Source organism: Hermetia illucens, chromosome 5, assembly GCF_905115235.1.
Source record: "Hermetia illucens chromosome 5, iHerIll2.2.curated.20191125, whole genome shotgun sequence".
NCBI classification, from domain to species: domain Eukaryota; kingdom Metazoa; phylum Arthropoda; class Insecta; order Diptera; family Stratiomyidae; genus Hermetia; species Hermetia illucens.
Window position 1 is genome coordinate 64,785,864 of NC_051853.1, and position 18,022 is coordinate 64,803,885.

The following is an 18,022-nucleotide window of genomic DNA, read 5'->3' on the forward strand; positions in this document are numbered from 1 at the left end:
ACCAGACAATCAGCAGCGCCTACTATATTGAGTTACTGGATCGATTGGTTGACGCAATTAAGCAGAAAAGGCCCCACATGACAAACTGCTGTTTCACCTGGATAACGCGCTGGTGCACAAGCCGATGAAAACGATGAGGTAATTGCACGATTTGTTATTCGAATGGCCCCCATCCAGCCACATTCGCTAGATCTGGCGCCATTTGACTTTTACTTGTTGGCAGACCTCAAAAGGAAGTTCCAGGGAAAGAGATTCAGCTCCGAGGTGAAGTTATAGCCGCAATTGAGGCTTATTTTCAGGCAAGACAGGTTTTCTTAGAAAGGCATCAAACGTTTGAAAACGGTGGAATGATTATATCGCTTTGGAAGGCAACTATCTTGATGAAAAAAGCCGAATTTAGTAAAAAAACGCGTTTTTATTGGTTAGTCTCCAGGCTTAATGACCCATGGGTTAGCAAAGGGAAAAGGTCTACATTCTGAAATTGTCGAGAACTTCCGTTTTCCTTCAAATAAATAATAACAATCAAGTGAGACTTTAAATACAACTATTTTTTATTGATTTATAGTTCTTGTCTATGATTCAGCTTGAAAATTACTTTCTCGCGTGTATTGTTATTTATATGTATGTGAAACTCATAACTTACTAACTAAATACCGTTCACATTAGCAGCGTATTCGGACCGAAAAATACATGGAAGATAGTTTCTTAAAAAATATATGTATTTTTTCCAAAGGTTTCTCTAAAATCAACTGTCAATTTCCTTTAGGAACACAAAGAAAACTTCCTAACCAGAATTTGTTTGTCTTGGAAAAAGCCGCTTTACAATTCTTTCGAGAAAATTCGACTGCATTGTTTGATTCATAAAATTTCAAGTTTAACATTTTGTAATCTCATTTCTAAAGTGTGTCCAAGATATTGAACTATTTTAGGCTTCTTATCTTGACTGGAATGGAAAGTTTAATGAGAAACAATAAAATGTGAGATGAAATTATCTTTTTTTCGTTGAAAGGAAGCATTTCGCAAAACGGAAATCGACTTAACTGCTGTAAAATGAAGTAACAAGGTTCAAATTTCAATAGCAATGGTAGATTTGGCGTATTTATTTGGTCAGCACAATATGGCGAACTCGATGCAGCGTAATTTGATAAAGACTTTAGCTGAGATTTTGATTATGGGCTTGACTACTCTATTTAAGGTGAGTTTTCCTTCTCTGAAAATTGAATTTCGGCTGAATTTAGTGGCTCATATAAATTTTCTCGTAGATTAGTATAAATAAGGTATGCAGCGAACAGTGTGACGTAGAAATAAAAAAATCAACTGATTTGAAAATTACGAAAAGGAATACGAAAAGCAGGGGGATGTAAATTATAATTACATTAAATTTAAGTGACGCATCTAATAGTAGTGTGCCTATCTAGCTCGTTGCACACTGTTGCACCCGCGGACCATGGTGGTAGCCGGCATCGTCATCTTCTTCATATGCATTCCGATGCCGCCTTCGGCTTTCTTGTTCTGGATCGAGATCCACCTGAAATGTTACAAATTAGAATTACCAAGGCGATCTCATAGATGGTAACAATCATTTCCCTGACGCTATAAAGACAATTTCAAAAAGGAAATATTTACAGATATTAAAAGTACTTTTCTGTCTGAGAATTATTTTTCTTTCGTGACCTCCATATTTGTAATGAAATAGCAAAAGTCTAGTTTTGCAACGAAAACTTGACCAGATATAACTTGGTTAGTCGCAAATATAAAATTGAATATGACAAATCTTGCCACTTACCAAATCACACTCCTCTGCATCAATTGGAATATCTACGATCGGTCGTGGTGGCAAACACTGCTCCAATGTGGGAACAACTTCGGGGGTGATTCTCTCCGGGAATATAACTTGGAATTGAATAATCAAACGTCCCTTCTCGAATGGATTCTTGTACATGGGCATACCTTCGCCCATTATACACTTAGTTTGATCGTTTTTGATAACCTCACCAGGCAGCGATGTAATAACGAGATCACGATTATCCAGTGTCTTGATTACCATTTGGAATCCGCAAAGAGCTTCTACAAGTTGAATGGGACGTTTCATCACTAAATCATTGCCAGCTCGCATGAAAACTGGATGTTCCTTCTCCTCCAGAACGATGATAATATCGCCAGGCTGAAGACCGGGTTCTTGGTCACCTTCTCCAGAGAATTGAATCTTCTGTCCGTCACGCATACCCTTTTCAACATGTACTTCGAGAATTTTACGATCACGAACTGTTTTGCGACCATTACAATTCTTGCAACGATCCTTCTCGTTTATAATTTCACCCTGACCCATGCAACGACGGCAAACTTGCTCAATTTGCTGCATGATGCCTGGACCAATCGATTGCACTTTTGTTTGGACGCCAGATCCCCTGCATTGTTGACATTTCTCGACAGCACCCTTCTTTCCACCACGTCCGTCACATTTATCACAGATTACACTCTTTTGCAGGGCCAATTTTCGAACAGCACCATTGTACAACTCTTCCAATGTGACAGCCATTTGATGGATAAGATCTTTGCCACGCATCTCACGACGCCTGTTGAACCTTCTCATTAGAAATATTCTTTTAAATGAACACAACATAATTTCAAAATAGTTACCTTCCGCCTCCAAAAGCATCTCCGAATAACATTTCGAACAAATGCATTGGACTTGTGAATTCAGCGCCGCCGGCTCCACCTTTCTTTATGGCTGCCTCACCACCTTCATCATAGATCTGTCGCTTTTCTGGATCGGATAGGACTTCATAAGCCAAAGAAATCTGTTTGAATTTTTCACCCTCATTTGGGTTCTTGTCAGGATGATATTTGAGTGCCAACTTTCTGTAGGCTTTTTTAAGCTCGTCTGGTGTAGCAGCTGGCGAAACGCCCAGTATATCATAGAATGCTGTCTCCTTTACCATTTTGTGTTTGTGAAAGGTCTAGCTGCAATTAGAAATGAAGAAATATATGAGCGGAGTGTGATATGAAAAAAAGTAAAGTTAAAATCACGAAAACGTCATGCCAAATATCATTTTAAGAACTATGCGATCAGAGGGTACTGCGGTTTCAAACAATTAACTGCCTTTATAATTGCAATTTTTGTCCGACGTCAATAACGAATTTACACACAGGAACACAAAACAACAGTTATATCTTAATTAAGGTACTCGAAAAGAAACGTCGGTGGGAATATTTGGGAGTAGATTTCAAATGAAAAATTTACTCATCCACCAGTCCACAAATACTGCCAATATTAGAACACAAACTCACTTCCCAACTCCATAGAAATTGAAGAGCCAAGTGAATGTTATCTAGGAAACAAAAAAAATCGCCACTGAGCTCTGAAAAGTGGGACTAACTCGGTGTAACAAAATGTTCAATTTAGATGAATATCTCCTACCATGAAGATTTTTGAAACTATTCTTGACAACCACAGGGACTCTTCGTTCTTATCACCGTGAATCTAGCCAGCAGTACACGTGCTTTTTTATTTAATTCTCCATGTCCGCCCTCAGTTTATCGTTCACAGGAAACCTTCATCCACCCATGTGAACCGTCAGGGAAGTGAGGAGATAGTAATCTGAAGGCACCAAATCAGAGTAATGCGGAGATTGTTTGAAAACTTCCAATCAAACGATTTCAGAAGTAACTTCGTGGCGTTGGCCATGTGAGGTTTGAACTGTCGTGCAGTCGGTAAACTCCCTTTGTCAGACTGCCCCTCGTTTTATTTTAAATCGGTCTTTTCAACTTTTTTTTGTAGGGCCTCGTCGTGCCATGTTGAAAATCTCCCCAATCAAAATTATGACTTGTGTGTTTCCTGCTCACTCCTTGGTAGAATATAGGGCATGCACACAGTCAAATTGTGCTTCCATTTCACTATCATTACACTTAACACTGTGTAAATCATAAGTTCACAGCAGCGAGACAAACATAGACACCCATGCCGACTGGGATGATTATGGAAATTATGACTTGATGGTCCCAAAACACGAATGCTATGATTTTTTGGCTGAGATTATAATTTTGAACTCTTTGGCGGATGAATAAAGTTGTGACGCTACTGTTGAGACTGCATTTTGATTTGAGGCGTGCAATAGGCAACTAAACTCCTCTAACATAGTTTTAACTTCACTAAAAATCTCAACTAGTTTTTCCCTTTATGGCGATGATGGCGCGAATTTCGGCCTTAGTGGGAATTTCGATCGACATTTTTCACAGGAGATAATCGTGAGAGTTACCAATATTCTCAAATTGGTCTCATTTTGAAATTGAGGGGATCAGGCTGCACTGCAGTATCATCAACACCTTAAAAACCATTCCCTACGGCCGTGAGAACACTTAATTTCTGTACATGTTTCGTAAATGCTCCTTGTCTCCCTTGGTCTTCATTAAGGGTGCGCCGTGTCGTTACGCTTCTGTTTTTGTCTGGTATCTAACCTTCAGTCCCTCACACTGCTCTATGTGGATGATATTTTTCTAGCGTTTGACAACAAAGCTGATTTCGAGCAACCACCTATTCCCCAAATCAGCTAAAAATCACATATACCGTATTTCCGATATCAGTGCTCTCATCAGTGAGGATAGTTGGTTCCCGAAATACAGTATGTGTAGTTTCTAACCAACAATTGTAGCAAATAAAGGAAAATTCCACGTAATTTCTTCTAAATATGATGATCTCTAGACTTTCACAGTTTCGAATGAAGAGGTTAGCGAAACTGATCGAAATCTAAAGATTTCGGAGGAAACTATGGCGAAAAAAGAAATACCTTTCCTAAGACAACAAGCCCACATTAAGTTACCAGGTATCAGCGAAAATATACTCAAAGTAAGGGGTAGGGCCATGAACATGTCACCTGTCATAGTTGGCGGAAGCTTCAGGCGGCTTAAACAGCTTCATAGATGTTGGAAAAGGTAATCCAAATCTGATTTCGGAAAATCATTTCTCAAAAAAATGTGCCTCATAAACATATATAAAGAAATCATCCTACATTATCAGTCGGTCGCAAAATAAAATCGTGAGGTGAAAATTGACCTACGACTTTGCGATAACCAAACCTGTCAAGATAATATCGTACAAAAAGTGAAAAAATGCTAAAAACATCACACCAAAGTCGTTTAAAGATAAAAAATATATTGCGCTACCCTGCGATTATGAACTTTAAACTATGGTCTCTTGCTAAAATTGCTTTTACCAGAGAAGTAAATATTGATCGCTACCTGACGACAGAAGCAACGATAGGCTGCTCCAAATGACACACTATTATGTGAACTGAAGGAACTGTCAATGGACACCCGAACATCAGCATGTGCTTTGTGTTGTTTTTCGGGAAATTATGGACGGGTAGGTACCAGTGGCCGCTCCACACACTCCTAAGACCTTGACTGCTGTTATGAGAGCAAGGAGGCAGGTTCCAGCCGACTCAGATCTTTAGAGCCAGCCCGTAGCATTCATGAAGGAAAGCAGTTCCCCCACCCCCTAAAGATATCTCTGGGGTCCTCGAAGATTTATTTACCTAGTGTCCGTAGCCTGACTTTGAATAGAGCTGAATAATCGTAAAGGAGAGCCTGAGGGTTACCCGCTCTTCTTCGCAGCTTCGACAATGCGAATTGTAGTGTATGCCAAATCTGGCAGTTTATAGGCCAGTGCTCCGTGCAGACCAATCCTCCTTAATTTAGCACAGGTGGTGAGCCTGCGGCTGCTAAGTAGTACGAGTAGATTCCACTCTTGACTGTACCCGTGGAAGGACTGCCAAAAACAGAGCCCCGCCTAGCCTGCCCGCTCGTTCCCCACTATGTTTCTCTGATAGAGAACCCAGAAGAGGGCGACTTTGAGCGCGCCGCCCAACTGTTCAGCGCGTTCCTGTACTGCTCCACCAGCCTGAATGATGTCGCCACTGAATGCAAGGTCTTAATGGCCACTTGGATGTCGGTCAGAGTGACTATGTTACGCTTGGGGCGTCATGGGGATCATGGCCTAGCCATCGATAAGCTTGCAGTACCGTCAGTCCCGCTTGGAATACACTGACGAAACCTGGGAGATCGTACGACGCGGATGGGTCATAACCTTGCAACACGCCGTCGATTTTTCCCTGGTTGAAAATCCACAGCAAAGTTTTCTATGAAGTTCAGCCTGCGTGTCGCGTAGTACCTAGTGAATGCCCAAATTTTCTGAGGTACTTCATCTAAGATGTGACTATGGCTGCAAGGCTTTGCCGTTCAGCAGCCAGACTCACAAAATCTGACCTGCAAACGTGATTCTTTGAATGCTATTAAGCTTCGTTCGTTGCTCAAAACCTGCCATCATAAAATAGAGCCGTACGTTAGGATGGGGCGGACCACAGCTGTATCCAGAGAACCACCCTTGGCCGGAGATCCTATTTGTTTGCAAAGGTTCTCTTATATTAACCAGAGCAAAGGTAAGATCACGCCACCCTGGGGCGTGCCTCTGTTCACAGCTCTTGTCAAGTATCTATACCTCCCAGATCCCACTGGATTACTCTGGTTCTTAGTATGGATATTACACAGTGGGTAAGACACCCTTCTAATCCTATACTGATCAAGGCTCCCTTGATTGCGTTAGTACTAACATTGTTGAACGCTCCTTCTATGTCCAGGAAGCCAGCTAGAGTATATTGCTTGCACTTCAGTGGCCGTTCAACCGTTCCATTTACCTCGTGGAGAGCGGTTTCTGCGGATTTGCCTTTGAGGAAGGCGTCCTGAGATTTAGAGAAAGACGTTATCATCCTTAAGTTGATGAAGTCAGGCTGATTGGTCGAAAGTCGTTCGCAGATTCATATCTGCACCTGCCCGCTTTCGGTACGAAAGCCCCTCGCGCGTGTCTTCAAGACGACAAGCAACAGGATCACCCTTTCTTGCTGCTTTAGTAGCATGACTGGCATTATGCCATCTGAGACTGGAGATTTATTGGCGGAGAAGCTGTTTATAGCCTACCCGATCTTATCCTCGGTAACTACCGGTTTGATAGTCTTGCACGTTTGAGGCGATTACATACCCTCCAAGCAAGCCTGACTCACAGTCCCCATCGCTGGCAGGGAAATGCGTGTGAACCAGCACTAGAAGATTCCGTGAAACCTGTTGGAGTTTAGTAATGTTGTCAGAAACTTTTCGCAGGTTCCAGCTTTCATGCAAAAAGTCACGATTGGTTTGAAAGATACAAAGGAGGTCATACATATCAAATGTATATTCCAGAACTTTATAATCAGCCGTCATAGGTTGATAATTCCTATAAATTATACTCAATTGAAAATTCGCTCAGAGTCAAGAGAAAAAAAGTCGCATAAAGAAATATATATCGAGTTCATCATCATAAGTGCAAAAAGTTGTATACAATATCCACCGGAAAAGGCGTCTATCGACGTCCCATACAGAGGACAATTCAAAAATCGAAGACATTATCGTAGCTAATAGAAGAAGAGCGGAGTTAATGATTTGGTAGCGACTGTCATTAATACCGTTGATTACCTAGAAAAGGAAGCCACTATAGCCGGCTCCTACTGTAGAGAGCAAATAAGGAGATTACGAGAAACTATAAAGGAGAAAAGGTGAGCAAACCACAAGCTCGTAAGTTTCATTAAAACAACATCCATCCACCCCCAAACCGAAGGTGGCAACTCCCAAATAACAAAATTAAACACAAACTAAACCAATGTGGAGCCCAATGACCGATTCATTGCTATAGAAAACGTTCACATCCAGTTATCTAAATACCGACCTTGCTTTTGTTAGAGGTAGTTTCTGATGTGTAACTACTTAGATAATTTGCAACCAATTTAACAGTATAAGGAGATACAAGGAAATTTATGTGAATAGAACACAATAAATGAATCATAGAAGCTAATTCTACTTTGGATTGAAATCGACCCGATTTAGTGAATACACTTTTCATTTACGCTAGCTTTTCAGCTGCAATTCAAACATTACAAATACTGGTTTAAGTCAAATATGGATGATATTTAACTCTTTTAGGCTTTTAGACCCTTGTATGTATCTTCACATCCATGACTTATTTTTAATTTCAAAGCAACACGTGCACCAATGGGCACGCGAATCTAACCTAATATAAATGAATATATCCAATTTACATTGCCTCTGTACACATACATTCACTGACAATTCAATGGTGCATGCATCGTGCCAAGAAACGAACGCAGTTCAAGGTGACGATAACCTGTCTAGGTGAAGGTGCATTTTTAGCCAATTGCTAAGCAATTGTTTTGCACCAAAATAGCCAATCTATATGCATGCATGTTTACCGTGAAATCCGGCGTGTGCGACCATTACAACATCCTCAAAAATTCGATTTCTGTTTGCTATTTTCAACCTAAATTGGATTACAACACGAATGAAACTATTCGGAAGCAAAAGTCTTGATCGGCTTAAGAAAGTTGGACGAAAGTAACACCTAGGAAGGATGGATTTTTGTAATTGCAAATGGCGCCAAACCAATACAGTACAATACCAAATGATGAATATGTATTGTATAGATTTAAAGCAGACGAATGTGCATGCTTTATTGATTACAGACGCTAAAGCACGTTGAGTTGTCGAAAAAAGAATATCTATATAAGGAATTTCTAGCTAGTAGGTATGACATTTGTTTAAAAAAACTAACTTGGCTTGCAGGCCACACTTGCACACAATTGTTTTATGATAATCTATGTACATATATATACAAATTTAATAATAATAATCGTTGTAGCAACAAGTCATATTGGACCAGCGCCTTGAAATGTGTTAGAGCACTCCATTTACGACCGCAACGGTACACTACTCTGGTCAACATTGCGCTCGCCCGATATTATTACCCTGATTTGAGCCGCGACCTTGCGCTACGACAGCCTAGCACTCTAACCACATGAGCCACCCGGACATATTACCAATTTCTTCAGCAAATACAACACGAATGAATGCGAGCGTGCGCAGTGACAGAGCTGTCAAATGAAGTTCATTACACGGACTTGCATTGCACATATTATTCAAGTTTACCTAATTAGCGCATGTATCTCCCTATATTTTATGTTATGAAAATCATAAAATTAAATGCCACTAAGGGTGCACAAATCTCCGGCTTAAATTCAATCTTTATGAATGGAAGCGATGGAGCTAATTTAAGCTACATTAATTATTAGCCCTTGCAGCTCAAATAGTGCCTTCCGCAATTCTCAAAAAGAATTCATTCAATTTAATTACACTCAAAACTTATTGTCGAAAACGAAAAGCAACGGGGGGTGTCAAATTTTGTTTACCGAATAGTCTTGCTGGGTATCAACTGAAAGGTCTCGACCAGTATTTTCAAAAGCCACTATCGTATCAGCCTCATTATTGACAGAATTCAGTTTGAAGCAAGTAATGAGGGAGTATTATCACCAGCTTTTGCTAATGGAGAAAACCTTATGCTCACCCCACTTGCTTATAAACGCATTTATTAAAATAATAATAATAATAATAATCGTTGGCGCAACAATCCATATTGGATCTAGGCCTTGAAGTGTGTTAGAGCACTTCATTCAAGACCGTAACGGTACACCACAGTACACTGTGGGAGGCAATGTGGTCAGCATTGCGCTCGCCCGAGATTATTACCCTGATTTGACTAAGGTACTCATTCACAGCTGAGTCGACTGGTGTCCGACATCCAATCACGATAACAAATTCCTCTGCCCCCAGCGAGATTTGAACCGCGACCTTCCGCTACGATAGCCCAGCGCTCTAACCACTTGAGCCATCCGGACACACATTTATTAAAACCTTATCATAAAAATTTCAATCATACGTGAAAAAAAAATCTGGAACGGTTTCCGATTTTCTTATGTAATAACCTTCGGTCGCGCATCATTATGAGACGTAGGTATCCAGAGTATAGAATATTATCAACATTTTTCAAGGTTTTAAAGTGCGATAAACCCACAGAAAAACCAAATTTGATAAGGGAAATAAAAAAGAATGACCGAATAAAACTAACAACTATACATACTCGCAATCTCAGAATTTATGGACTTTTGAATACCTATAAGCCAGATTTGTCAATAAGGCTGTCGTTAAGACTGCGATGAATTTCAGTTTCATCAAAGAAGGAAAAAATTCAAACTTGACAGCTCAGCTGAATTTTGCATCCCTCCGAGGCGCAACATTTGTAGCGGCTCGATGACTCTCACACACTTCAGAGGATCCGAAAACATGACATTGACGGCCAATTCGAGCAAAATTACTAACAAAAACTATCAGGGCGTTCGTCAAAATTACTTCAAAACAACCCGCTCATTTTTAAATTGCATATCATCGCGGTTGATCGACAATAGCGTGGCTTCAGGGAGAAAAATACTACACGCAACTAATGAAATTGGATTAAGCATTTCCACAGAAGCGCTCAGAATTGGTCAAATTTGTCAATCGCAAAGGGGTCATATTAGACAATGACAATATCAAACCCCACACAGCAATAACTACTTAAAAAAAATTTGTGCAACTTGACCGAGATTGTCTTGTTCCACCCGCCGTACTCGTTCGATTACCAGTGTTCGGGTTCTACCTTATTTCGACCAATTGCGGATAACACGGGAAACACAATTAAGATGCGTGCGGAATGCACACGAAAGAAGCTCAGATCCGCCCGCAATTTCAATGTTCAATCAAGATTTCAGGTCGATAAAGTTCCATCATCCTGTATTTTATGCTATGAAATTCATACAATTAAATTCCACTAAGAGCGAACATACCACGGGCTTAAATTTAATTTTTATGAATGGAAGCTAGGGGACTAATGCAAGTGATATTAATATTTAGCACTTGCAATGCAAACAGCCTTTCGCAGTTCCGAAAACGAATTCATTCAAATTAATCACATTCAAAAGTAACAGCCGAAAACGAAAAGCGCCGCCATCTTGGAAATGACGTGAAGTGTCAGCAAACTATTCTGTCATGCATCGCAAAAGTTCAATTTTCCGAACTTTTTGAGTGGAGCATTACGCATCGGACTTGTTGTATATTGCTTCATACAAGTCCGTGCAATGAACTTCATTTGACAGCCCACCCAATGTACACTTACGCAGTCATTCCATTGTTGTGTTTCCTGCTTAAGGGACGGGGAAGAGTAAACTACATGATACCTCGGAACCGACCCATGACTTTCGTTTCTCCCATAACAAAAAGTTAAAAAGTGCTTATGATGAGTGATGCCAAATTTCATGGTGTCAACAAAGGTAGGGTAACTACTACTAAAATAATAAAATAACTTTCTATTGGTTGGAATGAGATCGAACCACATGAAGTAGGTGGGGTAACTCTAACCTTTGGCGTGGAACCGGTCTCAATGTTTTCCAAGTTGTGGAAGCGACAGGACGTCAGTTATTGTAAAGCTCTGCCCGCCGACCGTGCCACGAAAAAAAGGGAATTGTCGGAGAGGAGACTGTCAAAAGGATTCTTGAGGCTTACGGCGAATTTGATCCATCCTACTCACAAGTTTCGAGCTGGGTAAAGGCCTTTAAAAAAAGCAGGGAAAAGGGTCATCATCAACCAGCAAAACTGAAAAAAATATGTCTCGTGTTGGACAATTTTAGACTGATCGTCGATTCAGTATCAAGATGGTTGCCAATGAACTGAACCTGTTTACTGTTGCGTTTCCCATTGTTATTGAAGGTTTAGCGATAAGGAAAGTGTACACCAAATTGGCGCTCAGGGTGTTGTCAGACGTCCAAAAGACTAAACGAGTGGCCATTTACAGCGTATTGAAATTGAACTTGATTTTTTTTAAGAACCGCATCACTGGCCATGAAACCTGTGCTTTTCACAATACGACCCAGAAACAAAACGACAAAGCTCCGACTGGCAAAAATGAGCAAATCAAAAGTGAAAACAATGCTTCTGCCTTCTCGAACAATAAAGGAGTGGTCAAGGAGTTTGTTGTTTGTTTGACAGACAGTTAATGCTGCCTACTATGAGGATGTGATGAAAAAAAGACTCCGAAAAAGCTTCACCAGAATGAGAAAAGATATCTCCACTTCCTGGAGACTCCATCACAACAACGCACTACTAGTTCAGGAGTTCCTGGTCAAACACCAGATGCCATCCTCCCTATAGTCCTAATGTCGCCCCAACACACTTCTTTGTTCTCTCGAATTAACGCAACCCTGAAAGGAGGACGTTTTTCGTCCATTGAAGAAATCCAAGACTTTGCGGGAAGTCCCCAAAAACGCCTTCCAGGGCGCGTACCGCGCATGGCAAAGTCACTGGAACAATGTGTAGAAGCCCACGGACAGTGCTTTGAGGAATTTTAAGTGAAATAATTGCATTACTTTTGGGACGCACCATTCAAACCGAAGATTCCACGATCGTCATAACATAAAAATTTGGCTGAATCCATGGAAATACAGCAGATGCAACCAATTGTCAAGTTGGCTGGAATGGCTTTAGATTCCCAGATTAAAGGCTATGTAAATAAAGACATATTCATCAACACCGACGAGGGATTTTTTTCAAAACAAGAAAACGTCCAACATGACATTCTTAATCTTCGTGGTGAAAATATTGGATTGGGGAAAAAGAAATGTATTTTGCCAATAGATGCGACACTTAAACATATCTTGCGTTGTACTTATCGCATCGGGTCATACTATACGGCGATTTGAAGACGACAATCTGTGCTACAAGTTGACAGTGTTGTGATAGTACGTTTCAGTCTCAATTTATAGCGCGTCAAAGATGGAGTCCACCAAGCAAGAAATTCGTCATATTTTACGTTTTTACTACCTGAGAGGTAAGAATGTAACGAGGGCGGCCGAAAAAATTTATGAAGTTTATGGGCCCGATACTGTAACGATTGGCATAGCACTGAGTTGGTTCGATCGATTTTGTTCTGGTGTAGTGGATGTCGAAGATGTACCCCGTACTGGTAGGCCAATCGTCGTAGAAACCGATAAAATCGTTTAAATCATCCAAATAGACCGGCATGTGAGCATTCGCACGATTGGCCAGGAACTGGATATAGATCATAAAACCGTTTGGAACCATTTGCAGAAGATTGGATTGCAAAAAAGCTGGATGTTTGAGTGCCACACGAGTTGACGCAAAAAAATACCTTGGAACGAATGAACGCCTGCGATGCACTGTTGAAACGCAACGAATTCCACCCATTTTTGAAGTGGATGGTGACTGGTGATGAAAAGTGGATCACGTACGACAACGTCAAGCGAAAAAGATGAAGTTCGAAGCGCGGCGACCGGGCCAAACCATCGCCAAGCCCGGATTAATGGCCAGGAAGGTTTTGCTGTGTGTTTGGAAGGGAATCATCCACTATTAGCTGCTCAACTATGGCCAGACCCTCAATTTGGTGCTCTATTGTGAGCAGCTCGACCACCAGCAGGCGATTGACCAGAAGCGATCAGAATTGGTCAATAGGAATGGTATTGTGTTCCCCCACGACAACGCTCAGCTTCACACATCTTTGATGACCCGCCAGAAGCTACGGGAGCTCGAATGGGGTGTCCTATCGCACCCACCGTATAATCCGGAATTGGCACCAAGTGAAAAACGCTCTTGTTGCTACTAAGTTGGTCTGAAAAGAGGCTTACGAAAACTGGCAGTCTGAGTTTTTTGCAAATAAGGAGGGGATTTTATAAGAGGGGATAATGAAGTTGCCTTCTAAATGGCAAAAAATTTGCATACAAAACGGCGCATACTTGACTTAAATCGGATAATTCTAAGTCAAATAAAGCGTAAAATTTCTATCACAAATAGGACACTTCTTTTTCCCCAACCCAATATATCTACAAATTTGACCCGGACTGGTTCATTTAAATCGCGTGCTCAAATTAATTGTGGATTTGGTCACTTTTCTGTATGACGCGAATTTTATTATGGACAAAATTGTTAGACGAGATTGAATGAATTGTGTTTCCAATGAAATCATGATCAACACCTACTATCAGGGGTAATTTCATATACAATAGGTTCCATATGTGACATATTTGCAGACGATCAACTTGTCAAAATTGGCTAGATGGTAAAGAAATGTCAGTAAAAGCCTCGCAAGATTACCAACGACTCTTAAATACTTTTTCTAGCATGCGGAGCTCAAAACCGTTCCACCAGACGATGAAGATAATCTTCCTTTGATCGATTCAAACGGTCGAATCCAGAGAAGCGATGAGCGCCCATTGAGCTTTTGGTTTTTTTTTTTTAAATTGTAGAGCAATTAATACCAATATCTTAATTTGGTAAGCGCCTTTGATTCTGATATTGTATCGGTTAAAACTCCTTGGATATTTATAGTACAAATACTGTCCACAGGATTACGCCAGCAGAGCCACAGCGACCACGAAGTTACTGGGCAGGAAAACATCAGTATCAAGAAACTCGATAAAAACCGTGACAAGAATTTTAGCAGCAAACGGAAATCCTTATAAATCCCTTGTTTTGCAGATTAAAACAGTATTATATTTACTGGTTATAATGTCCTACTTACTCCCCCGAGGTACATTATAATCGGATTACAGTCTTCCTCTTCGGGACGAGAATCACTAAAACAATATGAACGTGGTGAATGGCTACTTCATTTGCACGTTCATAGCACTTGCACTTCTAGAATGAACCGCCTTTTCTAGTAGACCCCGGAGAAAGCAAGAGCAATTTTAAGCATGCGTTGTACTTCCCAAATATCGTCATACCTCATTTCGTTAAATTTAATGTAGTTTTATAAGAAAGAAAGCTTGTTCTTAAACTCTTAGCCTTTCCTACTTTAGCTTAGAGAATTCTATACACAAATATGATCCAATATCGTCCCTGCAGTGCTCCTTTAGTGCACTTATGGACTATGACCGTTGATAATTGAAAATCACAACCGATAACAGCTACGATGATGAAATCCGCGCACGGGTTGATGTTAGCTTACAAAAACTGTTCCGCTCGAAACATCTCACCATAGGGTCTAAGCTCTTACTGTACAAGGCAATGGATCTTGCCAGTCCTCATGTATTCCTCGGAAACTGGGGTTCTTAGCAAGAAAAATCCCGAACTCTTGGCCGCGTTCGAGAGAAGAATCCTCCGAAGAATGAACCGTCCGGTTGTGGATAAAATCCAGCTCAATAGGTTACGGTGGGCGGGTCACTTAATCCGTATGGATGAGGATGATCCCACCCGGAAAGTCTATAAGGGCAGTATCTATGGTAGAAGAAGAAGACGAGGCAGACCCTACCTAAGATGGAGCGATGGCGTAGTCCAGGACGCCAGACAGCTTTTGGGGATATCGAATTGGTGGACCTCAACGCAAAACCGGGATATCTGGAATTCCTTATTAAGGCAGGCCTAGACCGGATACCGGTTGTTGCGCCGTTAATGATGATGATGGATTATGACATATATTCAGAAAAAGTAAAAAAAAATCGCATTAATACAGGTTGAGATCGACTCTCCTCCCACATCTCCGCTACTTCAGACTTTCGGTACTGCTATTACTGAAAATCTGGAATATTTCGCTCAAAGGATTTAAGAAAAATAATATTGGAATGGACCACGTTCCCGGAAGAGGGATTACTTTGGCTACGTTGCCCCCATCGGAGCATACCGCTAACGAAACCGCAACTCATTTCACTGGAGCTTAATAGGTGATGTTATATTCGCTTCTGCGATGTTGAGCAAATCATCCGAATTACAAATACTTCTGCCACGTGAGTCAATCAACCGTTTTAGGTTAATTGAGCTACGGACTATTCGCCACTGCCAATGCGCTCGCCTGACTCTAGCCGTTCTCTTATCACAAACAGCTGATTGTACACACATCTTTGCAGCGTGAACGCTTTTCCCCAGAGTTTCGCACTCTAGATTAACTATTGCTAGTAAAACAGCTTCGGAGCCATGACTCAGCAAGCCATTGACTGGACGGGCATATCTAAAGCGGAACTCGGCGGCAATTCGTAGAGGGGCTTCCATTTTCTCTACTACTGCTACGAAGCCAACGGGAACCGCCGGGATTTCGCCGGGATTTCGCCGTTGACAACTTCTCCCTGAACCCAGCATGTTTCTAGAATTAACGGCGCAGCCCTGGCACTTGTTTCGATGCTCCAATGCTCTTCCCACTTTCATTCGCACGTCATAGTTTGCAGCCACTCACGTCACAAAATGTGTTTTTCGTCAGCCAGACGGCATGAGAGGGAGAACTGTTACGACGGCGAATCACTCAAAACGCAGCGCAAAAAGTTCACGAAGATTCCATGAGTGCGATTTGGGCGAAATTCGAGCGCGTTGGTTTCTTCTAGAACAATTTTCTGACGAAATCGATTTCAAACTCGAACATATCAAACCAATAGTGTTTGGGAATTCAGGGAAACTCAAGAGTAATTGGGGTTATCGGCGTCCCATTCTGGCTTTCCGCTGCGCAACGCATTTTTGAATGGTCTAGGGAACGGCCATTGCGAAGGACGAAGTTATATCGATTGCAGATGGGAGTTTGCTCAGCAAGCAATCTTGATTCGATCGATTTTCAGCAGCGGCGATAACGAACATGCAGACACGCTGAACCTAGAGCACCTTCTCGAATCCCGAATGCGACACGTTACACGCTACGCTTGCAGTGGCTTTTCTCAGAATTGCATTACATAAAGCGATAAAACTTCCCAATCACTAGTCAAGCAATCCGAGCACATACTCCAAAGGGAAACCACCTACCGATCGCGATCAGAAATTCTACTTGGTTGAGCCACTCACGTTTTCTATTCACTGCACGGCCGTAAAAACCGAACCACGAGACTACGTTTACTTTTTTCTTTCTTGAAGGAGAGGAAACTTTGACACTGAATTCAATCGCAAACCGTTCGAGGATTTTCACTGAACGTTTCCACGATATCTTCCGTGCGGGACGTTTCCTTTTCAAATGAAGTAGTCGATATGATTGGGTGATGGCTACACTCACCGTTTTTGATGTTGCTTTTCACTCTTTCCTGAATTTTCTATGATTGTGCGCCTCGCACGCCGCCTGTTTCAACAAAGAGAAGAATTCACGAACAATTTCTAGAACACGCTTTTGACTTCTTCCAGGTGATTTGTTCGCGAAACGAGCAGTGTGGAATGCCAGATGCGAAAACTGCACGAAACGAGTGGTTGTCACTTTGAATTGAATATTTCACTGGCGGGAACCACTTTGAATAAAAGAGATATTTTTATGAGTTTTATGAATTCACATGTTCACAGAATGGTGCCGCTTATTAATTTTGCTAAAACGATCCGCTAAGAAGGATCACCTTTGTCGACAAGAGATTATTAGCTTCCCAGTACGAAGTAAGTGCATACACACAACATCACATGCATTATTGGATAGATAGATACACATCGCACGACATTTGAAAACTGCATTTATTTGAATTAACTCTGAATAAACAATACAAAAAGAGAAACATAATAAATAAACAACTCAAATAAACTTTATATTCATTTACAGTTCCATAAAATTTTTGCAAAAGTGCAACAAAAGTGATTGTACGACTATTGTTATATTGATATATTCGCCTATTGGCTAAATATCAACACTTTTTTGGGCTTCCTTAGGCTTCCAGGACTGCTTGCATCCGGGATGACATAGATGATGCCAGTTTCTGCGTAATATTTGGAGTTATACTATTCCATTCATCCTGTAGGGCTTTCTTTAGAAAACTCTTTGAAGGAATATGTTGTTTATGTAACTGCGTTTTGTGAGTCTTACAAGTGCTCGATTGGATTTAAGTCTGCTTTGGTGAATGCTGCTGCTTTGGTACATTATGCAGTAGCCACTCTCGTATCATGCGAGCTGCACGTTTGGGGTTGTTAACCTGTTATAAACTATAATTCGGACCCAAACCCATTTTATTGACAGATTCCTGTAAATTGGTTTTTCATAATATTGAGGCATACATGCTGGTCCATTTTGTCATCAATAAATACTAACCAACTCATACTCACCCAAATAAGCACATTACCTTCGCCGTGTTTCACGGTGCTCCGTAAATTCTTCTTCTGT

At 41.1% G+C, this 18,022-nt stretch overlaps 1 protein-coding gene across 5 annotated transcripts; it reads right to left on the bottom strand.

Annotated features, from left to right (window-relative positions):
* Positions 1 to 527: 527 nt before the first annotated feature.
* LOC119656553 (dnaJ homolog subfamily A member 1) lies at positions 528 to 17,075 on the bottom strand. Of its 5 annotated transcripts, XM_038062922.1 has the most exons (5): positions 16,943 to 17,075; positions 2,641 to 2,964; positions 1,787 to 2,585; positions 1,376 to 1,528; positions 528 to 1,210 (listed from the first exon to the last, which is right to left on the bottom strand). In XM_038062922.1, exons 2-4 carry the CDS (start codon positions 2,940 to 2,942, stop codon positions 1,415 to 1,417), a joined length of 1,215 nt encoding a protein of 404 aa, XP_037918850.1. In that variant the 5' UTR covers positions 2,943 to 2,964; positions 16,943 to 17,075; the 3' UTR covers positions 528 to 1,210; positions 1,376 to 1,414. The 5 variants fall into 5 exon arrangements, with proteins under 5 accessions (XP_037918850.1, XP_037918851.1, XP_037918847.1 ...); XM_038062923.1 differs by having other exon boundaries at positions 528 to 1,528; positions 1,787 to 2,576; XM_038062919.1 differs by having other exon boundaries at positions 528 to 1,528.
* Positions 17,076 to 18,022: the final 947 nt, after the last annotated feature.